At 42.0% G+C, this 26,300-nt stretch overlaps 1 protein-coding gene across 7 annotated transcripts in view; it reads left to right on the top strand.

The window, feature by feature from the left end:
- The window catches only part of LOC111874180, an 801,454-nt gene that overhangs the window by 554,349 nt on the left and 220,805 nt on the right, over positions 1-26,300 (top strand). For all 7 annotated transcript variants that reach the window (XM_033755358.1, XM_033755360.1, XM_023869458.2 and 4 more), the window contains one exon: positions 15,615-15,890. In XM_033755358.1, coding sequence (XP_033611249.1) covers positions 15,615-15,890 — 276 coding nt within the window. The remainder of the gene's footprint in view (positions 1-15,614; positions 15,891-26,300) is intronic.

The following is a 26,300-nucleotide window of genomic DNA, read 5'->3' as shown; positions in this document are numbered from 1 at the left end:
TTATGAAGTACGCCGTTGAAGTGGGCGCATTTGTCATGATATACCAAGTTTCATAAAGAATGGTTCAGGAATTCGGTAGTTGATGGGCGGGAAGATATACAGATACACTAAGAGCACGGATATCGCAGAAGCTTACTTTCATTTTTTCAAAATGATGAGAGTACTCTAAAAAATTGATGATTGCAAATACATTTTTGCATGCGTCTTCACGTACACTGGACGCATTAGAACATTCCCCGTTTTTGGGCGCTAGGGGGCTCGTCATTACTTTCCAGAAGATTCCGGACATTCGGTGTTACTTGGAGAGATATCAATCAATTGCTAAAATATAATCAAAATCGTTCAAGCTATTTTTTAGAAAATCGTAATGTTGTGTTTGAAGGCTTTTGTTAACTACCCCCTCCCCCTGTTTTTGGAGCTAGAATATTGATATTGGTCACCCGCTCAGACCCTGGGATCATAGGTTCGAATCCCACTCGAGGCATGAATGTCTATCCTCATTTCTTCAGTGCTTGTGTTGTCCTTTGTAGGTAACGGTCCTGAAACAGGGCTGATCCCCCGTCCAAGGTTTCTTTAAGATTTATAGTCCAATCGTAATTCTGATGGGAAACACGCCAGACGCCCAATACGAAAGGTAGAAGAATAAAAACAAGAAAGCAGTATTTAAGGGGTAACGGCCTATGATGAATAAATTATTACAATCCGAATATGAATGTATAATGAGGAGCTTCATATCTTGTGTTTTCCAAGTATAATTAGAATGATCAATTAAAGGAGGATGAGGTGGGCAGGGCATGTAGCACGAATGGGGAGAAGAGGAATGCATATAGGGTATTGGTAGGAAAGCCAGAAGGAAAGAGACTACTGAGAATACCAAGTTGTAGGTGGGTGGAAAATATTAAAATGGATCTTAGAGATATACACTAGGTTTGGTTGTTATGGATTGGATTGATCTGGCTCATGATAGGGACCAGTGGACGGATCTTGTGAACACGGTAATGAACCTTCGTGTTCCGTAAAATGCTGGGAAGTTCTTGAGTAGTTGCACAATTGGCGGCTTCTCAAGAAGGGCCCAGCTCCATGAGTGAGTGTAGGAACAATATACATGCTACTGTTTAAGCGCTAGTGAAGTGCAGTCACTTTTCCATGTTCAGGCATGCTGTAAATGAGTACATTCGTCAACATTGATGTACTATTGCATGATCGCAATACTACCTATATGATAAGGTACATAGACTGAACGTAATTGAGAAGGCATTAAACACAGAGCTGTATGGTATCCACTGTGGGTTCTATGTTGCAACGTAACCGAATCCGTGAGACCATTTTCAGCAGTGCTCTGTAGAGTGACGCAGTTTATAGCTCCCGGCGTGAGACACAGTCCAGACGCTGGGGCACATACACACACAGTACGCGGTCGGCCAGCGAAACTGCCGTGAGAAACACTCCGCTGGAAGGGAACAGCGTATTTTATGTGTCTTGCCACTTCAAGAAATTAAATTCTTCTGAATAATGAAGAATGCTGTCTTCTGAGATGTGGCGCCGTGTAGATATTGTGTAAACCGACATTTCGGAGGAACGTATCGCCTCCATCTTCAGGTTATAAAAAATCCACGATCTAGGAATTATTTTCAGCAGGTGGTGGATTTTTTATACTCTGAAGATGGAGGCAATACGTTCCTCCGAAACGTCGGTTTACACAATATATACACGACGCCACATCCCAGAAGACTACACTCTTCATAGTCACCGCCGTGAAAACCTCAAATCTTGCATTTTCTGAATATTATTTAAAAACTCATTTCGTTCCTCACAAGAAACACATTACGTCACCGCTACAAAGTCCAACCGCTTAATGTCAGTCAGAGTTACTTTGCGACCAGCGGTTTACCGCCAATCAGATTGTCTTGGGGAAAAGCCTCTTGAAGCTCACTACCAGCAGTTTTTTTTCAGCTGAATACTTGTTTTCAGAGTCCTTATGTAACATCCTCTCCGACGAGAGGATGAGTCTGTAGTTTAAAATTGCTGCTGGTCCTCGCCAGCACAGCCATTCTCAGGTCCGACTCCCGCGGCGCTCGTGACCACATTTTACTATCCCAACCTGGAGGACCATGTCCCCGTATTTATATCACCCAGGAACAGAGTGGCCCAGTTATACCCCCAGGCAGTGGGTTTCCTTTTCGTCGTCTTCTACGACTCGCAGGGCTACGGTTGGGGTATTCGACCCCGCCTCCACACGGGAGACCTGTTAATACTGTTATGGAAACAGTCGCTCTTTATTGTGAGAACCATACGGAACACACAGATACACTGTGTGGGCAGAATGCATTTGACGCAAATAGTAACCAGTGCGTATTAACCGATTAAATTATTAAACATCATTAACTGCAGCGTTTTATTACATTTATATCGTGAAACATTATTAATCCCATACGAACATTTGCAGCCTCACAAAAATGCATTGATTTTCATTACAGAAACCAAACATTTAACGCTGTTTAGTGAAATTGCCACTGTTTATTGGCAGAATCGTACTGAACAAGTAAGGACCTTCGATAACTCAAGCGGTTAGTCACAGGCTTCCCACCACGATTTTCCAGGTTCACGTCCTATGTTACGCCATGTGGAATTTGTGGTAGATAAGCTCGCGCTTTGATCTGGTTTCTCCCAGTACTGAGGTTTCCCCTGCCAATTCTTATCCCACCAGCTGTTTTACATTCATTATCATCTTACCATTGACGCTTTGTAGTCTCACTACTTAAACCATAGTCAATTAACAATTAAAACAAGATATTCTCTAACGAACTAATCGCCTACATTTCTTTGACACGACACGAACCGCATAGAAAACGAACAAATTTGGGGGGACAGAAAGCAAGGCGATCTCATAAGCATCTGTAATTTTTTCTAAATAAGGAAATTATTATAATCACGTAAGTACACTTTGTGGACAGAATGCAGGGTGATTTAAATGTTGCAATAGGTGGTACATACAGTAACCACTTTAAAGGGTTATCAGAGAACATACTGGTATCGTATTATCGAGGAACAACCTATGCTAACATCGATAAACCCATCATGGGAAGCCAGCAGCCGCTGAGCTAGCCGAGATATTCCCCCTCAATTTGAACCCATAGGTTTCAGAACAGCCCGCCAATGGAACCTTATCCCGAGTCACATGAATCCATTACATACCGTCATACCAGGGCGCAGCCAGGACGGAGGGGGGGGGGAAGTCGTCCACCTGAGTAATTTAAAATGCCGAAATTGAAAAAATAATTACATATACTGAATGTTGATATTAAAAATTATAAATATATTTTTTAATAAATGTTTTCGCTCTCCTGAATACCCTTCCCGATGACGTCACTTGATCTTTTAATTGACCTAATTCTCCAGCCTGGGGTCGACTCAGCCTCTGACAGAAATGAGTACCAGGAATCTTCTTGGGAGTAAAGGGCGGGTAAGGCTGACAACCTCACGGCCATCTATGAGCCGATTTTCTAGAGAATGTGGGAGCCTCGACGTCTCACAAACTTATGGGCCTCCACGGCCCGTTAACAGGGATAGCTTGCCGCGTAAGGCTGACAACCTCACGGCCATCTATGAGCCGATTTTCTAGAGAATGTGGGAGCCTCGACGTCTCACAAACTTATGGGCCTCCACGGCCCGTTAACAGGGATAGCTTGCCGCGTAAGGCTGACAACCTCACGGCCATCTATGAGCCGATTTTCTAGAGAATGTGGGAGCCTCGACGTCTCACAAACTTATGGGCCTCCACGGCCCGTTAACAGGGATAGCTTGCCGCGTAAGGCTGACAACCTCACGGCCATCTATGAGCCGATTTTCTAGAGAATGTGGGAGCCTCGACGTCTCACAAACTTATGGGCCTCCACGGCCCGTTAACAGGGATAGCTTGCCGCGTAAGGCTGACAACCTCACGGCCATCTATGAGCCGATTTTCTAGAGAATGTGGGAGCCTCGACGTCTCACAAACTTATGGGCCTCCACGGCCCGTTAACAGGGATAGCTTGCCGCGTAAGGCTAACAATCTCACGGCCATCTATGAGCCGATTTTCTAGAGAATGTGGGAGCCTCGACGTCTCACAAACTTATGGGCCTCCACAGCCCGTTAACAGGGATAGCTTGCCGCGTAAGGCTGACAACCTCACGGCCATCTGTGAGCCGATTGTCTAGAGAAAATGTGGGAGCGTCGACGTCTCAACCCTATGGGCCTCCACGGCCTGTTAACAGGAATAGCTGTATAAGATTTGAGGCTTTCACGGCGGTGACTGAAGAAAACAGTCTTCTGGGAAACGTCCGAAACGTCGGTTAACACCACATATACACGGTGCCAAATCCCAGAAGACTGCTTTCTTCAGGAATAGCTTTACCTTTATATTTTCCTTCTTTTTACACTTCTTTTTCCCCCTCCCAAAGTCTAGGAAAAGGGCAGGCGCCTGGCTCCACCTCCCCTCTCTCCTATTTACATAAACGTTTGAATTAGCATAGACTGGCCATTGTTCCCTCTCCTGTGAGCAAATTAAATGTTAATTATGCCCAAAGTCATGCATTAAATTGTTATTTATTTTTGTGTAGTTTATTTAACGACGCTGTCAGTAGCACAGATTATAAGAAGCAAATCGGTAAGAATAATATCACTGTCCGATTTGAGGTTCTGCTCCTGTATTTCGTTGAATTGCCTGAAGAAAGTCGTGAAAACCCTCGAGATATTTGATCTCAGGGCAGAGACTTGAATTCTGGACCTACAGGAAATAAGGCTGTAGTGTTACACGTATGTTCACAATGTTCGATATATTAAGCATTAATGTCATGTCATGGATGTGATATCCTGCCATATAGACTTATATTTATGTCGGTTTTTGATTTGGTAGTTACTCCAGCAGAATGGTATTCAGGTAACACGCACAGCACGCGAGACCACAGTGTTCGTGCTCTAGTCCAGTAAAGCTCATCCACCCTATGAGCCACGTGACGTCATACCATGTGTAGGCAACCTTACGGAAGAAAACTCATTTGTAAATATGTATATGTATTTCCCACTGGCGTGTACATACCAGAATTATGTTGAAAATACAATCTCGTGAATTCTTATAGAATTTGAGGTGTTCCCAGAGGTGATTATGAAGAGTTCTATCTTCATGGATGTAATGTCCTGTAAAGGTAAAGTTTTCCCCGTGTTTAACTAATTAAGCACTACGCCATAAAGACGTATGGGGGGTGGATATATGGCTCCACATTTTCTTGACCTCAGCACTAGCTGAAGTTGAGCGGTCAGCTTCACGCCCCCGTCGATTTACTTCCAGGGAAAGAGTCTCCGTTACCCATTTGGGTAGGAGGTTGGGTGGACCCTACCGGGACTCGAACGAATAAGCCCATCAAGAAACCAGCGTGAATTGGGTACAAAGCAGAGCTTTGCTTGCTACATTTGCTTCATGATGAATATTTCTTGGATTATTCTTCGGCAGCAGAGATGGAAGCGAAATATTTCTCCGAAACTTATGCCGACTTCCAACGGACTACACCGCGTTGTATCCCAGAAGACAGAACTCTTAGTAAATTCTTAGTGATGACGTAACTATGTGCGTCACTAATTGACGATGAAGTTTCGGTGACATCAGCACTTTTCGAACGCCCACTAGGATGTTTACATGTGCTGGAAGGTATCTGCCAATGAAGTCAGTTTCTTTCGTATAGGTGCGTCTCGTTCCTGTGGACCTCCTCTTAAAGCCACTGCCTTCGTCCATCTGTTCGTACGCATGTAAGAACACGAGAAGTTCTTGCAGCGTTTTCGTGATGTGTGATATTGGGGACTTTTACTAAATTTTTCCTTGTCATTTCAATTTCCATTTAGATTGGACAGTTTTAACAACCACTTTATATGAAGACCTGCAGGCGTTTCCCGAGCGTAACTCGTTAAATATTTATCGGAGAGAAAAAATGGTTTGTGTAAAAGTGAAACGTAAGAGGGAGAGTCAGTATATAGGACATTAATGGAAGTAAAACAGCTGTAATGGATGTAATAGGTTTGCTATGTGTATCACTAGGTAGCAGCACAGTCCAGCTTCATGACCGTCTAGGTATCAGACGCGCTTGCGCAAGTTCAGAGGCTGGTTTTAGTAGTGAAAATGGCGACTGTGCTTGAGGTGTATTATACCGAAGAGTAGGGTTCTGTTCTGCGTCTTTTTATGGGCAAAAAGTCTCAACACAAAGGATAGTCATAAAGAAATGTTTCCACTTGGAGCACAGGGCATCCTCGAAACGCTTCGTTTCACTTCAGTTTCTTAAGTTCAGACAGTATGTAGGACTCCTTGGACGGGGGATCAGGCCGTCGCAAGGCCGCTACCTACGCAGGATAACACAAACATGGAATAAACGCACACAGACGTGCATGCCTTAGAACGTGCGGCCAATTTGATCAGCCGTTACACGCTAAACCACCTAGAATAACATAACGAAACGTCCGTATCAGTCATGTTATATGTCACCGTGTAAATTTCAAATCCAGTTTGCATCCTGACGTCATATGGGCCTACCTGAAGCTTAGAGAGTCTTGTTTTGCAGAGGTTACAATTTAATGTTGTAGAGTTTCTGTTGCAATATTGTAGTTGTTTGAATGTCTTCCAGGAATCGCCTTTATATAGATCTGGATGAGATTCTTGTAGCGCTAAAGACACGAATACAATGTAGCATCTCGCGCTTCAGCACTGAGGTTCTGTATTTCAATTTCTTCCCGGCTTTCCCATCATTTCCCTGTTTACAATCAGGTATGACGCCATCTGTATATAGGAATATTTTATCATCGTTTTGCAGGGACCCCATTTATATAATTTATTTCCGCGTTTTATATATATTGTTTTCCTGTTCGTTTTCCTCACACTCTCTAATAATACTTTTTCATAAATAATGTATGAAACAAATGTGAATACATTTTGGTATGAAATGTAATCCATTCCGGATCTTTACACAGTGAAGCTCAGAAAGAGACCGACGTTTCAAAGGAACGTGTCACCTCAATATTCAAGGCCGAAAAATGAGCCAAGAAGACTTATCGTCTGTTTCGGCTGGTTTCTTGCTTGGCATAGTCTTTGTTCCTGGAGATGGAAGCGACATGTTCTTTCGAAACATTGGACTGTCTCGGAAGTACACGGTCTTGCAATCCTCAAGACACTACTACTCTTTATAACCGTCGCCTTGAGAACACTAGAACCAGATTTCGACTTTGTCTTCACAATTCCTTCTCTGTTGGTTCCCTGTGTGTAAGAAAGTTCATTTATTTTGCGTCATCATCAGATAATGACGTAGCTCATGCCTCATGGAGTCATGATTATCTTTGTGCGTTTACTCTGTGTTTGTGTTGTTCTGTATGTGGGTAGCGGCGGCCTTGCGACGGGCTGATCCCCCTCCAAGAAGTTCTGCTGACTATATAGATTAAGAAACTGAAAAAGAAGTCAAGATACACAAGGGCTGTACAGCCATAGATAGATGCCTCCACTCCCCCATATGTCACCATACTGGAAATCTCGTTAAACACGAGACTTCTATTCCATCAGGTTTGCCTGCTGAAGATATGACGCACCATCAACGATGTTTCAGTCGGTCAGTAACACAGAGATCTTCAACTGAGGGACATTGTTATGTATGATGTGACGCCTTGTAGTGTGGTAGACGGTTACCGATATTTCGTAGGACCTACTGCCTCCATCCTCAGGATCTCAGTGTAGGTAACAAAGACGTATCTACCACATTACAGATAACATCCCAGAAGAGAGTACACTTCACAGTCGCTGCTTTATAGACCTCAAATCCCAGTTCTTCTGTTTCCATTTCTGGAATTGAAATTTACTCTGTTGGACTAACCTCCAAGACAGCTGCGGGTGTCGTGATTCTTCTTGGTTGTCCTCAGTCTGCCCAGGCAAACGCTAGGATATTTGTTATGTTACGTCACGAACGCTGCCTTTAAAATTATTTGTAATTTATCATTTATCGGTCATCCTACCATCCGACGCGGTATATTCTTATTTATTTATTTATTCTTATTTAAAAAATACGATTACCGCGAAGTCTATGTTTCTGTGTATCTCCCCCTATCAACTCGGTATGTAAATCATGGCACCTGAGCCCATCCCAACGACGTACTTCATATATTCCTCCCTATATGTGTATCATCCTCCCAATACTAGGCAACGGCTCGACCGCTGCAACGAATAGGCAACAACAGAATAACTGTTAAACGCGTCGTTTTCTAGGAGTCCTTATCGTATCATAAGAAAGTAGATGATTAGTTCTTCCCAGAACTTCTTGTTTTGGGAACTTTGTTCCAAAGTGAAGCAGAAGAAAACCTTATGCTTGCCCACTCCACCTGCTTCAGGGGAATTATGAGGGAGCATGAATACAGAATATACAGACTACGGAGCTGACAACGAAGCGAACGCGCCACAATTTTTACGCTATTCCTCTGTTTTCTAACTCGTTAACTTTTTGGTCTTCCTTCCTTATCTGTGTCTCTCCTTATAATCTCCCCCAGACATTCTCGCTGTGAGTTTTATTTTTATATTTTACTGTTGTAGCTCTTGACGTTACTCGGTGTAACTGAATTGTATCTACTCGTTGTTTTAATAGGTAAACAAGTACTGCTTATGTACACCGTGTTTTACGTCCCTTTTATAGACGCGTTTCCAATCCTAGGAACATTTATTTAAAACGCTCTGTCCGTTTTTCCTGCTGGCCTTCTGAACGCACAACACAACAGTAGAACCTATGAACGGATTTTCATCAGATTTATTACTGAAATGTTCTACTGATATTTGTCGCCACGTTCCAAGTTTGGTTAAAATCGGACAGCAATAAATGATACTTTATTTAAAGAAATCTGAGCGAATCTCGAGCGTAGCTCACTAAATATTTATGAGATGAGATATTCGAATTGAAATCTTTAAGATGAGTGGGAAAATAAAGGTTACGTCCCATTCGCTTTTTATTTACTTCGCGTATATCTGCCGGTCACGGTAGCCAGCGGTCTAAGGCATGTATTGTTTTCGCTCGCTTGGAAGCCGGGATTGTGGGTTCGAATCCCACACAGGGAATGGATGTTTGGTATATGTTTATTCTATGTTTGTGTTGTCCTGTGCTTAGGTAGAGGCCTTGCGACGAGCTGATCACTCATCCTAGGAATCCTATCGTCTGTAAAATGATCATGAAACTGAAAATCAGAGGCCAGGGCCCAAGGGGGGTTTTATGCCCACGACGCACGCGACGTGGTAGTGTGGTGGGTTTGTAGGAATGTAATGGGTGGGTGTATGGCGCTGGTACATTGCGGTTACAGCTACAGTAACTAGGATTCTTTTAGTTACATATTAACAATATAATCAGTTTACATTTTGTAACGTTGCAATACAATGGTAAGTAAAATACGAACTTTTTATTGCGTCAGTCAAGGACGATTGTGTAACAGGGCTGTAGAACCAGTGAAAAAAAATGTTTATACATAATTACGAATTATAAGGCCATACTTATATGACCTAACCTTTATCGCCCTTAGGTCTTTCTTACACCCGCGAAGGTTATCGTTCAATCAGTAGTGGCTCTCCGAACACGCCAGAAATTACCAATAATTCTACATAAATTTACACGTAGCTTCCCCCTTGAATTTATCTGCTTACATGCAAGTAAATATTTATCTAATTAAAGCATAATATTACATAAAAATATAAACATTTTCTTGAGCTTATCACGATAAATACTTATTAAACTTGAGTTTTTATTAATAAATAATTGAGCATAGATTTTAGCATGTTGCTTATAATTTCTTCTGTTTAGATCTTCCGTTATGTGCGTAGTATAAATTTTAAATCCTTTAGTATTTAAAGAAAACTGGCAATGGTCATGCGCAAATGCGGGCCCCTGCTGCCAAAAATGATTCGGTTATCAGCTTACAGCTGTAGCATTCGTGAGCTCGGCATCTCTATGCTTGTAATTTGAAAGAGTAGCGTCTAAATGAAACGTCTTTTATTCGTACCTGAAATGCAATCCATCAAGTGGCGCCTCCACCGGTTTTCATGCGAACTCGTTGCAACTGACGGTAAGAGGGCGTTATATTACAATTCGATGCCACTTTTGTTTTCTGTAGTTGACAAACACAATGTGAAAAGAGTTTAATACATGTGTAGATAACAATCAAAATATTTGTTTGTTATTTTCTTATATAGGCGTAGTCCTTCATGAGAATCGATGCCACATTTTTGCGTCAGATTTTGTTGTCAAGTTGGCACGTCGTAAATTAATGCATTTATATTCAGACATGTCACATTTTCATAATTGGGTCAATTTCGAAGCTGGCGTCAGCGGCGATTTCATCTTCTCTAGTCTATTCTGGAGCTTATAATCGACTCGGAAACTGCTGTATTAGTAAAGAGGCATCATTATGCTGGTTTTCGCATTAGTATCTTGGGTTTCTGCATTAATATGATTATTACTGTACGATGCTCTCAAGTTTAGGCTGTGTTACTTTGCCCGATTTTATTATCGTTTGAGGAAATGCTTGGCGCAGTTGACTCATGACAAAATGGCCACTTCTGTATGTGTGGTACATGTTTAGAATACCTCCGTCGGAAAGTCTTAGATTGGTAATGCTCTCATATTCTCTGCGTGAATGATTTTATATACTCATCTGTTTCCGTCGTCGTAAGTCGCCATTCAGCATACATTGTCCTATACAACTTCTTTATTAAAACCGTCACAACACAACTATATCAATGCCTGCACCTAGTTTGGCTCTGCTGCATGTTTCGCCTATTAAAAGCCATCATCAGGCAAATACATGGCCAAAATATATACAACCACTGAACTGCAGTACTAATGAAAGTGGATACAATAATATTAATTACTTGGCATAAAAAGCAATAAATTAGATTATATAAAACAAAAGTTATAATTTAAAACAAGAATAAAATTCTTCCATTGATGCTTTACATCATCGAGTCAGTGGTTGGTTTTTTTGTGATTTTGTTGCGTTCCCAAGGAGAAATTGGAGTGTTCTATATTTTGTGTATAATAAACTATTATTGGAGGCTCGTGATGTAGATGTAGTAATATTAATGTTAATTATTTACTCGGTGCCTCATCTTACAAAGTAGTGTCCGTTCTATAGGGAATGTAAATAACGACGTTGTCCTGTTTATGTTATGACGTAAATCGGGATCTTTAAATTAAAATCTTTATGTTTAATTTCTGATTTATTTACCTCCGCTTTTAGTAACTCGGGGAATGATGAAACGATTTCTGAATAATGGAAAAAATTTGGAAGGAAGCTGTCAAAGCCAAGTCGAAGTAGATTCCTCGAATTTGGCTGGGGGGAACTTGCGCCTTGTAATCTAGCCCTTCGACCCTACCGTTTTTCCACCCCTAATCCAGGCGCCCCATCGAGCTACCCAACGACGGGTTATATCGTTCTTCAACGCCTATGCCCTCTTTAGTCGGCACATGGAATATTTACAGTAAGAGAGAACATGTTTGTAATTCCCAAAGCCAATTCCGAGCGGGAAGGGATTATGCATTTCCCTTCTTCTGTAATCAGATTTCAGGCAACTGAATTATGTAATGAAATAAGCCTGTTGTCATCGGCAATGCCGGATCTCATACAGAGCCCCTGTCAGAAGTACTAATCATTTTTTTAATTAATCATTAGAAATGAAGTCCGCTGGAAAATATAAACAATCTCACCCCGTAACCCGCCCATTTCTGGCTGAGAGATGAGTACGCCCCAACTTCGATTGTGAGACCCTTAGTTAGTTAGTTAGTTAGTTAGTTAGTTATTAGAGAGGGTGGGTTTCCCCATGCACTTAGACCTGTAGTGGTCCATTGTGCTTCCCTCTATGATTTCTACCAGTCTCTATATCCTACCGGTATTGGTGCTTACCATCAGTCCCACCCAGCCAGCGAGACCGGCTCTACTGGCTGAGAAGTATCTATAATGCTTCCCCCATCTACCGGAGGTATTAGTGACTGCTGTTGGGCGGGAAACGTCCGCAGTTTTGGCTCAGTGATCTCCTTTGGACGTATGAGGTTCTTTTACGTGCCGTAAAGCTACGACACGGTACCCACGGCTTAAAGTCCCTCCCAGAGGACTTGTTCCCTGAATTTTTCCGCCCTTAAAAATTCGACGACCTCCGCCGGGTATTTGAACCCGCGTACTACGAGTCATGAAGTGGGAACGTTACCTCTAGACTACGGAGGCCGCTTTGTGAGACCCTTAGTATGGACTTTAAGAAGACCATGTCAGCTTCCTTCATTGTAGTTTTTTTTTTAATTCTTTGGGTGACGTGAGACTAAGTCCACTTGCAACATCGGCCACTAACGGGCCTATTTTACTAGCCCCGGATGATAGGTGATGGTGACTTTGGTGCAATCAGTGAAATTAAGATTGGCAGGGGAAACGGAAGTACTCGGAGAAAACCTGCCCCACTACCACATTGTCCACCATAAATCCCACATGTCCTGTCCTGGAACCCGCGCAGTCGCGGTGGGAAACCGGCAACTAACTGCATGAAATATGGCACGGCCTGATTGTAAGTTTATGGGCCATTTAAATTTTGAGATTTTCACGGTTGTAAAAATCAGTGTTGTGCTCCTCTTGGTTATGATAAAAAAACTCCCTGACTTGAGTCCGCAAGCGAACTATACTGACCGAACGACCGCTGCTTGTCGACGAAGTTAATGGCAACTTTAGCGGATAGAGGGTGTCACGTGGTCAGTGCAACGAATCCCCACGGTTGGTAATCTCGGTTTTCTAGAGCGGAACTTCTGTTTCCTTGAAATAACGCTTTAATTATCCTCATGAGGCTGAGTGAACCCCTTTTCAGACCCACTACTTCTCAGAAAATCTGGTAGCGCCTGGAATCGATTCCTGACCACTGGATCTATAGGCAGTAACTCTGACCACTAAACCACAGAGGAGGTGATGATACGTTGTTTAAATCTGGTAATAGGATACCAACATTTAGGAAGCACATACTGCCTCCGTCTTCAGGGTGTAAGACTGTGACATAGCGTTTTATGTCGCATTACCAACATTTGATTTATCCAGATTGTCCGTTAATTCGTTACTCATATCATAGACTTCGCCTTTAGTAACGGGGGGGAAGCAGGATTCTTGTACTTCATTCTTATGTCTTCTGAGATTTTATGTCGTGCACTCTGATAGATGCCATTGACGTTTCTGAGGAAGATACTGCCTGCATCTTCAGGCTTGAAGGCTAAGCCAAGGCTACAAACGAGGAAGCGGAAAGACGATATATCACGAAACGTCGGTAAAATTATAGTAGAGTACACGATGTCACGTCGCAAAAGATCATGATGCCAGTGTCCTCTCGCTCAATAAGTAAGAGATTACATTATTAAAATGTTTCAGTACTCAATATCAAAGTGAACATTTGAATAACAACTGCAAATATTGTATTTGTAAAATCAATACAAAGTCCGTCGAGTGTAACAATGTTTTTTTTTAGGTCAGTTCTTTCTCACTCTTGCCTTACATGTTTCGGTTTTAGTAAAACCATCTTCAGAGGCACATGGTACTAACAAGAAAACACTGGCGTTGTTTAACTGTACACAGNTTTTAATAGTGATGTTTTAACGCGAGGGCAACTTCGGATGGAATGCGAAGGTTGAACGTGCATTCTGTACGTGCATTCAGTACTCCAAGCTAGTGTTGTGCTTTTACACATCGACATTTGTAGCAGTGCCCACACAGCATATATACTGTGTACAGTTAAACAACGCCAGTGTTTTCTTGTTAGTACCATGTGCCTCTGAAGATGGTTTTACTAAAACCGAAACATGTAAGGCAAGAGTGAGAAAGAAGTGACCTAAAAAAAAAAAACATTGTTACACTCGACGGACTTTGTATTGATTTTATGCATAATAGTGTAACGGACCAAAATGAAACAATTCAAAATTGTATTTGTAGTTGATACCGAACGTTATTTTGCCTTCCCGCAATTAATGCGCATTTCTGGCTGTCGTCACAACCTATACAATTATTACTAATTACATGACCAGTAATTTAGCTACTTGTTTCAACCTTCCCTCTCGTAATCGAGCAATAAATTGAACGGGAAATCCCACCATTGCTCATATAAACTCTTATACTGTCAATTTGCCCTTGCTTTCTCCCATATCCATTTGAATGTAAATGATGAATTGGAAAGAATTTGGAAGGAATCTACCATGGCCTACTGAAGATATAATCCCGGAATTTGTCCGGAGTGACTGAGGAAACACAAGAAATTTACATCTTTATTCTCGGTGTCCCTGTTGAAATTCGAACTGAATATTAGTTTGGTGCGTGTCAAGAGCGCTACCGCTGCTGTAAGCAGCTCGGTTACTGTGATTTCTCTTGTGTGCACTAATGTTTTAATGTCCTGTGAAACTGCTGTAGCAAGGGTCTTGTTAATTTTGTTTCATCTGGTGTTTTGTTGTTTATTAGTTGGTCTTGTCGTTTTGGACGCTGGTGTGTGGTTCATACTGGCCTTACGGATCATTTGTCCATGTAGGATATAATAGAAGCCTATTAACTGGAGCTATGATGTTTCATAGAAATTTAAACTCAATCTACAGGGTGATTCACTCGGAGAAGACTCCGAATTAATTATAAATCGCGCAGTAATTTACGGACAAAGATGAAACCTGACGAGTACGTGGCTCGGTGAGTGTGAAGGTAATTGTGTTGCGGAAGATTTCGAAATTGATTCCCTGCGCCTAGAAACACATGCCGACCCTCCACATTCGCGTGCGTTGCAGCCAGTATGGCAAGAAAGATGGCAGCACTTGCGGAAATTTCGCGAATCGAGCATGTAGATCAATGTTTACGTAGTATAGACAATGTTGCCACGTTTCGATTTTGTTGGTAAATTATTTCGTGATTTATAATTATTTATTCGGGGCCTCCTCAGATTGAATCGCCCTGTATAAGAAATTAGTGCTGTATTTAAAAAAATGGCCTTGTATAGGAAGCCTGTTGTTAATGTTGCAAACCTTCCGAGCAGAATGTCAGACAGGTGTTTTCAGTGGCAGCTCGTTTGTCAGTGACTGCTAGTTTGTCGGAATTCGGTACTGCCAGGGACTGATGTCTGTATTAACAACTGTCAGAAGCTGTCAATATGAATTCAGTTCTTCTATCAGATGTTACTAGAAGCTGCTTCTTTGTTTAGAAATGTTAGGTGTTAATTTTGACCTCCAGTGTCACAGTTTCTGGGCATCAGAAGCGGCTCCAATCTTTCATGAGTTGAATGTCAGTGGTGTCTAACTTCAGTGTTGGCCACTTTGTCTTTCCTTATCGATGTTAGTAGCGGCGTCTATTGACAGAAGTGGCTAACTTCAATAGCAGTATATCAGTCAGCTGATATCAGCGGCGACTCATGTGTTCAATGTTTGTGGTATTGCAGCTTGTCTGTCTGAAGTAGAAAATGTCAATGATTGTCATTATGTTACATTTTATTAATTCCAGTGGCGGCTCCTGTTTTAGTGATGACTATAGTCAGTGGCGGCTGGTTTATCTTTAGTTGGCAGTTACCAAATGTTTGTGTTGCTTGCAGAACCGTCTCCACTGTATGATAACAACCACTATCACGAGGAATGTCTGCGCTGCAATTCGTGTGGTCTGAACCTGACGGGCCCGAACCAGAAAAGGGCGCGTCGCTTCAAGAACCAGATCCTGTGTGACCTACACTTCGCGGACGTCGCCCTCATGGAATGCTCTGATTTCATGCAGCAGCTCCGCAGTTTCAAGCCGCAGAGTCTGGGCTGTGCTGTGGCTAGGAGGAAAAGCTCCACCACCCTTATCTTCCCGCTGCCCCCACAAGCCTGTTCCGGTAAGTAAGGAACACATTTCCTTACACTAGTTAGCGATGGTCGTTCTGCGGAAGAAATGATATGTGATTAATTTTGTCTTGGCAAGTCTCTTAGTCTATTAGTGAGGGGTTTTAAACCATATATTTTTTTTTATTGCTAGTGGGGTGGGACTAAGTCCCTTGTACTGCGGCCACTTTTGGCCTATTGTACCTGCCCCAGATGATAGGTGAGGGTGATTGTGGAGCAATTGGTGGAATGAAGATTGGCAGGAGAAACCGAAGTACGCGGAGAAAACCTACCCCAGCGCCACACTGTCCACGAAAAATTCCACTTGACCAGACCCGGGATGGAACCTGGGCCACCGCGATGGGAAGCCAGCGACTAACCGCTTGAGCTATTGCGCGGCCCCATTTAAACCAATTCTTCTATTTCTTCTTCCATCAAATTTAGATGCGTTTTGTAAGCAACCGCGAGGCTTCAGAAATTATAATCTTTCTTCATTATTGTTCTTTATACTTAAGCCGTTTTTATTATGTTCTCTACATTTAGCTTGTCTAGTTTTCAGCCTACTTTCCTTATTTTGGAAAAAATAAGACGAGACTTATAAGATTACCATGCTGTCTGTGTGTCTCTGTCCCCCTTTATCGTTGCTCGGCAGCGGCTCGTTACATATATTCTTATGGTAACAACTACACATACAGCTATACAAGAACTGTGGGACACGGAGTTTCCATACTTCACTTTACCAGGCAGGCAGGCGTCAGGCGATCAGTTCTTCCCAGAACCTCTTGTTCATATTCCTTTCTCCTAGTTCAGTACAGCCGTGACGCTATGGGCCTGTCGTCGGAAGCCACTCCCGGTCTCGGACAAGATACCAGTTATCCTCACAGGTCTTTGTCATTTAAATTCTCCACACATGTGCTTGGATAATACCTCGAGTAGGCCACGACACTTCATCCTGCATCCATTCCAATTCATTATTTCACCAATCATCATACCATTTGACGCTATATAGTATCATATACTGATAAGGTTGAGAATTGAACCATAACAAAAAGTTCTGGGAAGAACTATTTGCCCACTTCCCTTCGATACGACATGGACCGCATAGAAATCGACGCATCCAGCAATTGTTCGTTGCTACAGTGTCGTCTTTATTCAGTTGTTACCTAGTAATGATGAGGGGATACGCAGACCCACAGGCATATGCATCCAAAAGTCTTCTATTTTTGCGTGTATTCTTTGCCGCGAGAACGTGTTTACCCTGCCGTTACCTAGCATGAAAAGAGACTTTACGTAGCCGTTGCTTAGTAACGATAGGAGGGATACACACAGACTGATGGGAGGGATTTATGAACTACGCCGTTGAGATGGGCTCAGATTCCATGATGTACATGCCAAGTTTCATAAAGACTGGTTCAGACATTCAGAAATTAATAGGAGGGATACACAGGGAGCATGGAGATCACATAAGCCTAGTTTATTTTTTTCCAAAAATATCTCTTTATTCTCCTTTTCTTCCTTCTCTTACTCTCCACTGCTTCTTCCTCTTAATCTCTTCTTTTTCTTTTCAGTGTTCTAATTAACTCAGAAGTATATTCAAGGTCTGAAAGGGTTGAAAATTTACCCTCTACAAAAATATTAAAGCTGTATTTACTGTCATTCTAAAAAGAATCGGTGACTCTACAGAAACCTCAGCTACATTGTACCAATTTCCTTACTGCACAGCTTGTAATGTAGCTGCATAGGGAAACGCGTCAAGCTAGGTCTCATGGCCTCCACATAAAATGAAAGTAACGTGGAATTTCAAGTGGAGCTAATGGAAACTAGTTTCTTATTGATATGACGTGTAGCACTATATGTCTATTATTATTATTGTTATTATTATTATTATAATTATATTTTTTGTTTGATTGACAAACCTAATTAGCAACTGATTCCGCCATGTTATATCCGTCATGCATAAATTCAAAGAGGCGCATCGTCGCCATGTTTATAATCTTTAACATATATGCAGTATCTGACACACAATCTCTAAGGATGCGCATAGTCTGTCTGCATGCCAATTTGCGCATGCCTGGCTGTAATCGTTTATCAGTTAGCTTCAATGGACTAAGAGCTAAAGAAATTGTTCTCACAGCGTCATATTTTTTTCACATTCTACAAGAAGGTCTCCTTAACAGTCTTCCGAGATGTTACCATACATCATACTGGGACTTCATAGTAAGTGACGCTAGTGTTACTCATCCGCCATGTTATCATTACAGTTTGTAGGAAATTATAACTTGTAAAGTGTTCTGTGTTCTGCGATATATGCCTTAAGGCGCGTCCACATTACTCGTCCTCTTGCTCTTGCTCGTGTGACTCGCTATGCTCGCGAGTAATGTGGACGCGCCTTTATAGTCTGATGAAAGTCAGCTGATGTCTTCGAGGGACAAGTGTTCTCCATCTTATTGCGTGCTTCATGCTGATTTCTTGCTTTGCTTATTCTCTTAACCTGGAGGTAGAGGCGATATAATCCTCACAAACCTCGGTTTACAATCACCGGATTGCATGATGTTATATCTCATAAAATATATGTATTCATAACCATGATTATGAAAACCAGACGTCTGTCTTAAAAAAATATTTTGTGTTCAACCCCATTTGCATAATCTTCATACCAAGCTTTGTGATTATGTTATTATTATTATTATTATTATTATTATTATTATTAGAAGGGATGGGTTTCCCCATGCACTTAGACCAGTTACTGGTTCATTGTGCGTCCCCCTTTTTAATTTCTACTGTCGCCATACCCTACCGGTACTGGTGCCTTCTATCAGCCCCGTTCAGCCAACGAGGTCGGCCCTCGGTACCTGATATTTCCCCCATCTATCAGAGGCATTGGAAACTACGTGTACTTGGGCGGGAAATATGTTGCCTAATTTTGCTCAGAGGTCTCCTAGAGACATGAGGATCTCTTACATGCCGTAAATCTACGACACGGGACCCACGGCTTAAAGTCCCTCTCGGAGGACTTGTTCCCTGAATTTTCCGCCCTTAAGAATTCCACGACCTCCGCCAGGTTTGAACCCGCGTACCTTGAGTCATGAGGTGGGAACGTTACCCCAAGTTCGATACTTTAATGATGCTCTCAGTTCTGAAACTGCATGTCGTCGGTAGTAGAATGATTAATGAATATGGAGCAGTCAGCGAAATGAGAATTTGCAGGGGAAACCGAATACTCTGAGAAAAACTGCCCAAATGGCTTTTTTTCCCACTACAAATCCCGTACGATTTGACCTGCGATCGAACCCAGTCCGCCGCGGTGGGAAGCCGGCGATAAATATGTACCTTATCACCATCTAGTACCACAAGACAATAATCATATAATTAAATTCTTTTTTTATAGAAATAATTTCACTCCATCCGTTTTTATGCCTTCTTTCCTTGAGGAATCGAGATAACTCAGTCGCTAACCAGGACTACGGGGTAGACGCCCGGGGTTCGATTCCCAGGATGGGCAGTATTTTTCTCTTCTGCATAGCGTTCAGACAGTCTTTGGGACCCACCCAAACACCTCCTATCCAATTACTACTGGGAGATTTTCCCCTGGGTTAAAGCGGCCGGGCCGTGAAGCTCACCGCTCACCTCCATCTAGTACCTAAGTCAAGAATGGTGGAGTTATACCGCTCTTCTCCCATATGTGTTCACGGCATAATGCTCAATTAGTTAAGCACAGGGCCTATTGTTTCCTTAAAGTAAATTTATAAGTCGTGTGTTTCAAAATACAGCCCTAAACACTGGATGTTTCTGAGATTGAAAACCTTGTGTTTAAACATGTATAAATCGAGGTCCAGCCCAGTAAAATGATGCTGGTTCTCGCCAGCACAGTCGTTCCTGTTTGCGAACCCCGTTGGGACCCGTGACCATATATTTGTTCTTTCTAGACTTTTACGTGTTTTAAAATTGGGGCCTCATCTTCGGCCAGAGAAGGTGTCTGGCTGTTATTGGTCACTCACCCTCTACTGTGGAGTGGCTGCTGGCTGTCACTCACTCACTGATTCACTCAATCGTTTCTCACCAAATCGAGGTATGCATGTTGTTCATCATATATGTTTACAATGCTTAAATATTTAGTAGCTCATTGTTAACAAGACTAAAAACAGGAATTTTACAAGGCTCCGTAATGTTCTACACTTCCTGTGCTGACATTCCCGCCTGTTCATTCAGTATACAGTTTGATCTGCGTGTTACATGATTGGCGGTTGTATGATCCAGTATGCCGTGACATGTATTACGTACAGTATAATGCGGTAATTAGCCAGTCACAATTCCGTGTTTATATGGCAGCTAAGCAATCACACGCCATCCAGCCGCCATTTAATGTGCGCCTGTGATTTCGTAATCTAACGTTGGTAGGTGACGAATTCTGTAAAGAAATTCGGCCTCCCTTACGATATATATATTTAGCGACATAAGCATGTAGACGTCAATAAACGAGTATAGAACTAGGAGATTAATTAAATATCTAGTCCGATGTAAAGCAATTTTCTTGATAATGTAGTTTTACGAAATTAACCTAGTTTCACTTACTCGACAGTTCCTTAAGTGTTTAAGTGTTCACAGTAACCAGCTGCTGGACTCAGTCCTGAGCCGATCGAATCTCGTCCTCAATCTCATTTCATCTTTGTTGAATATCAATTTTAATATTAGTTTTCTACCTACGCCTTTACCTCCCAAGTTGACTCTTCCGTCGAGTTTTCCGAACAGAAAAGTTGCATGTATCACCTCATGCGTGCTGCATACCTCACCCGCTACATACTCGTTGTTATGAAAACCCAATTTATTTATTTATTTGTTTATTTATCGACGCTTTCAGTAGCTCACTCTATATTCTGACTAATGGTGGGATGTTTGGTGAATAATGAATTGGAAAAGACATGGAAGGAAGTGCTCTTTGCTTAATTGCAGAATTATTCCGGCGTTTTGAGTGGAGAAACCGTGAGAGAAACCACGAAGAACTCGGGACCTTCGGTGACACACCCATATTTCGGAACTGACACCTACTGAATAAAAGTTATTTCTATATTTGATGAAAAGTACAAATTATAAAGACAGTGCCATTATGTAATTGTCTTCATTCTGCTATAAGTTGTTCTCTATGTCCATATAAACGGTAATAACTCTAACGTTAAAATTTCCATTATTCCGGCTTCTAAATACACTCCCAGTCTTAAAGGATACTATCTTCTGGTATATGATACCGTGTAGTTGGGTATAAGTTCACCGACAATTTGGAGGAAGGTACAGCCTCCGTCTTCAAGTCAAGTAAACAATTTCCTGCTTATGTAAGATGTTGCTTGTACCGGTTCTTACGGTCTCTTCGCTTGAGGATTTTCTTATTTTTCCTTCTACCCTGAAGATGGAGGCGATACGTTCCTCCGAAACGTCGGTTAACACCACATCTACACGGTTCCACATCCCAGAAGACTGCTTTCTTCAATTTCCTACTTGCTTCTTTCTTCTTTGACTTACTCTTTTATCCTGAAAATGGACACAACACATTCCACCAAAATGTAGGTGAAGCCATACCAGACTGAATGGCGTCACATTTCAGAAGGTATTCACCACTGTAAGAACCTAGAATAAAATATGTTTCAGGTCTTTATATAATGCAGTTCTCTCTCATAATTCGGGATGGTTTTTAGGTGAAGGTTTCCTCTGCCACGTTCCATTAATCCTGCTGGAAAGGCTCGTTTAAATTCAATGCGGAATTGTGTATCACTTGTTTCTTCATCGCCATCCTGTCATCCTGTCTCTAATCCATTTCATCAAATCGTTAATTTGTTTATATTTCCATCCTTCAAGTGGCAAGCAGATTCCAGGACAGAGCTGCCACCTACTTACCTACGGGAAGACATGACGTGAGAACGACATAGCAATCACACGAACTCATATAACACATCTTCTGGGTTGTGACACCTTGCAGACTTGTAGGTGAGTGCCGAGGTTCGGAAGAATATTTTGCATCAGTCTTCAGGGTTTAAATGCCCGTGTCAGGAATTGCCTCTGTTATGTAAGCATAAAACTATAATCTAACACTCACCTACCTCTAAAGTCAAAATTTACAATACAAAATCATAATAAAAATATATCCAGTTGTAGGACAAGGTAAAATATGTAATTTGATTTGCTTCATTTGTTTCATTCTGGTCCGTCATACTAACAATATCATGGGAAGTTAAACAGTTCCGTCTAGTGTGATTGGTGAAGATTTTTCTTATTTCAATTATTTATGCCCTTACATGTTTCGGTCTTCAAGAGACCATCATCAGAAGGACACCTAGACGGAACTGTTTAACCTTTCATGATAAAATATGTAATGTATGCAACAGTCGTTGAGGGTTCAGCTGGGAAATTAATTATTTATTATACAAGGTTTTGTACTACGAACTGAGGTTAAGAAGGAACAATCTGTTTCGGATGTTCATTCACATATCCATGGAACACTTTGAGGAAATTACATTGGATGCAGCAGATCTGAAACCCGCTGAATGACTGAGATTCGTTGACACATTCATGGTTTGGCCGCATGGACCAGTAAAATTGCAACAGCCACTTCCACAGCCTACAGATCGGCCACAAAATTCGCAATGGAGGTGGAAGTTCATAATGGCATTGCTTTCTCGAACATCTTGGTCAAGAAAAGGGGCCTTGAATTACCCACGAAAGCGTATAGGAAACCTACTGATACAGGGCGCTGTTAGCCCATTTCTTTATTTTGAAAACAATTGAAAGTAGATTTATAAGATCGCCGAGCTATGTGTGTCTGCCTATCTCCCCTGTTTTTATAGATCTTGGTATGTTTATCACGACACCTGAGACCATCTGAACGACGTATTTCATAAATCCCACCTATCAGTCTGTGTCTATATTTGTATGTTCATATGCAACTGCTGGGTAGCAACAACTGAAGAATTGTTGACCGCTTCGTTTTCTATACTGTCTGTGTGGTATCAAAGGAGAATGTGGTCATAAGAGGTTAAACAGTTCCGTCCAGTGTGACTAGTAAAGTTTTCTCTTATTTCAATCCTTGGCCGCGCCATAGCTCAAACGGTTAGTCACTGGTTTCCCACCGCGGCGGCCCGGGTTCGATCCAGGGGTCTGGTCAAGTGGGATTTGTGGTGGACAAAGTGGCCATGGGCCAGGTTTTCTCCGAGTACTTCGGTTTCCCCTGCCAATCTTCATTCCACCAATTGCTCCACAATCACCCTCACCTATCATCTGTATCATCTGGGGCTGGTACAATAGGCCAGTAGTGGCCGCAGTACAAGGGACTTAGTCCCACCCCACTAGCAATAAAAAAAATAATAATATTTCAATCCTCCATCCTTTGCATGTTTCTGTCTTTATAGACCATCCTCAGAGGGGCATGAATGCAATCGGAAGCCACTATTACAATATGTTTTCGAATGCTAGAATATATTGTACATTGGAAATTGTAAACAAAGTTGGTTCGTACATTTTTTATTATTTGTTCTCTTGAAGAGGGCCAAACGTGTACCATCTTGTAGTTCATGAGGAGAGGAATCCTTAATGTCGTCTTGTAGGTGTTCTTGGCCCGCTGTGTTGTTACGGGTCTGTGTATATCCCCATATAGTTGCTAGGCAACGGATAGATAAGACACATTACCTCGGCAAGCAGGAATTGTTGGAGGCTTAGTTTTCTATGCACTCCGTGTCGTATCAAAGGAAAGCATGCGATCAGTTCTGCCAAGAAATTTTTGTCTTTATTTCAATTTCAGCCGCCCCAATCACGCGGGAAAAAGGAATCGTTCATTGCTTGAGCAGGAGAGCCAAGTTTCTACCTCAGATCGGAATGATTTCAACAGGGAAATGAAGAAATTAAGCATGAATACCCTCAAGAATTCATTGATGAATAAAGCGAGGGAGAAGTAATAGTCCTGCAGATACAATATGTTTTGGCATGGTCATTGTCCCATATGTTTGGGGCATTTTCGAAAGATTCAGACACAGTTTGACATACCCAGCAGGTCCAGCAGTATAACACACGCAGTCACAGGAGCGAGACGCAACACAGAGCACAATACACGATAGTGAAAGAGAGAGTGCTCCAACAGAGGATGATAGACGTGACTCGCGTAATGAAACACGACGTAGGAAAGAAATATGCTGTACAGTTTTAGTATTTTAACACTTGACATTTGTCAGTATATATGATAAATATATATTTTAGTTATTTTAGTATGTAAAGACAAGGCATGCAATGAATTAGTTTGTGGTGGATTGGATCAGCACCTGAAGATGGCACATTGGTGCCGAAACATGTAGTGAGAGTGAAAAGAGGGGATAAATAAATGTATGCACTAGAAGACGGATAAAATAAATCATGGACAGTTTGAACCGTTTCAATGTTGGGGCCGTTTTCAAAACTAAACATACACTCTGTGGGGCACTGATGGAAACTGGACCGGTTAGAGATGTCCAGTAGATAAACTGCGTGTGTACCATACTCAGTATGATTGTGGCAGATGTCGAAACAGGCAGGCCTTTAGAAGGTACGCATTAAAGAGCACAAATACAACCTCAGAAATCGAAGTTACCCCATATGCACACGAAGAAGCGCACAAAATATATATGTTGGGAGGAGGAAGAAGCCTTGGAGATTGAACTGAACACCGCCCACACGTGTTTGGTAGGTCATCCGATCAGTCAACCCAGCTTGGACATCTCTCCCATCTGGACTCCCATCGTTGAAGCAGAAGCCAGAAAACTGCAGCTCCGCCCAGCTTAGATTATATGTGAAAATCACGTTTTCGTCATTGTACTGTCGGGATGCCTTATCTAAGTATTGTTTTCATTTTCTTTTAGGTCCTATTCGGTATTTCGAAGTTTTCGTCTGCTTGAAATTTATTCATCGACACGTCTCAGAAAGGTAAAAAAAGTAAATCTGTCCATATAATAGGGCTGTGAGACGCCCAAGGCTTCCATATTTTCTAGACAGTCGGCACACAGATGGCGGTAAAATTGTCAGCCTTAGGCGCCGGCCGCCCTTTACCCCACAGGAAGATTCCTGGTACTCGTTTCTGTTAGAGGCCGAGACGATCCCAGGGCTGGAAGGATTAGGCAAATAGAAAAAAAAATCCACCTCATCGGAATCGAACCCGCGATCTTCCCGCATGTAGCAAAATGCCTCAACCAACTACGCTACAGTGTGCACCATAGACACTTGTATTTATGTATATCTTTGTCTTATCTCTGATGTTGTAGGTCGGTAGCTTATGTACTCTCATTGAAGTTTTAATATTGTCACATATAAAGGGTTTGTCGAACTAATAATAACGGGTTCTGGATTTGATGATTGGGTTTATTGGCACTTCTTTACAGTTACAGTTGATTATAACTGCTCACACATGGAACTCCCTCTGAATGACGCCTGTCTGACGAATCTCTTTGGAGAAACTCTGATCTCTCACTGCTTCGAATGCACAAATCAACTCCCATTTATTACTTCCACCCCGCCCGAATATGTCACCAAGTCGAACGGTTAATTGTCCTCTGTTATTCTCTTGATTGTCACGGGAATATTGTGTTTAGCTACTTTCTACCTGGCAACGACTCGTTCGTTGCTATTCGTTGTAGCAGGAATGTGATTTCCGAGCCGTTGCTTAGCAATTGTCTGTTCCGGCTCCACCATTTCGTTTTTCAGCCATCATGTCGCCATATTCTTGTTTCATAATTTGTTTCTTGGTTGTTGGCTTGTGTTTTCATTATTATCTGATTTTGTAATCTCTGGCGGTTACACTTTGAATTTCAATGGGTGTAAGGCCTCATGTATTTCGAGTTTCGTAAATTTTGTCTTTAATTTCCACTGCTAGTTTGTTGTATTTGGATTATATCTCTTATCTTTTGTTGGTTCAAGTGCCCGGATGTAGGGACTAACTCCATCGATTGGGCCAAACTTAGTAGGTTCTTAACTGAGGACGGAGACAGAATCTAATCTCCGAAACGTTTTTAAATACAAAAACTGGACGATGGTTAATATCCAAAAAGTCGGTAATTACAGTAAGTTACCCCTTATGCTTTGTAAGGTGTCCCCCTGAAGATGTAGGAAGGACTGGAGGTATAGCTTCACGCATTCTTAACTTCGACACTAGATGGAGATGAGGAGTGGGTCTCGCATTCAAGTCGTTTCATCCCAGAGGAAGTTTCCTTGTAACCCACTTGAAATGAGGTTGTGTGAACTCAGAGTCCCTGTAGACGCTGGTGAGAAAACAGTTTCTCCTGCCGGGAATCAAATCATGAGTTCGTCGAACATAAGTCCCGTATCCTAGCCACTGTACCGACCGAGCTGTTCAGAATACCTCGGGAAGTTCAACTGAATCATATTCTGATCACCAACATTCATCATCATCATCATCATCA

This window comes from Cryptotermes secundus, unplaced genomic scaffold (genome assembly GCF_002891405.2).
Source record: "Cryptotermes secundus unplaced genomic scaffold, Csec_1.0 scaffold26, whole genome shotgun sequence".
Lineage (NCBI taxonomy): Eukaryota > Metazoa > Arthropoda > Insecta > Blattodea > Kalotermitidae > Cryptotermes > Cryptotermes secundus.
The sequence above is the reverse complement of the archived record's forward strand: the minus strand, read 5'-3'. Positions and strand labels throughout refer to the sequence as shown.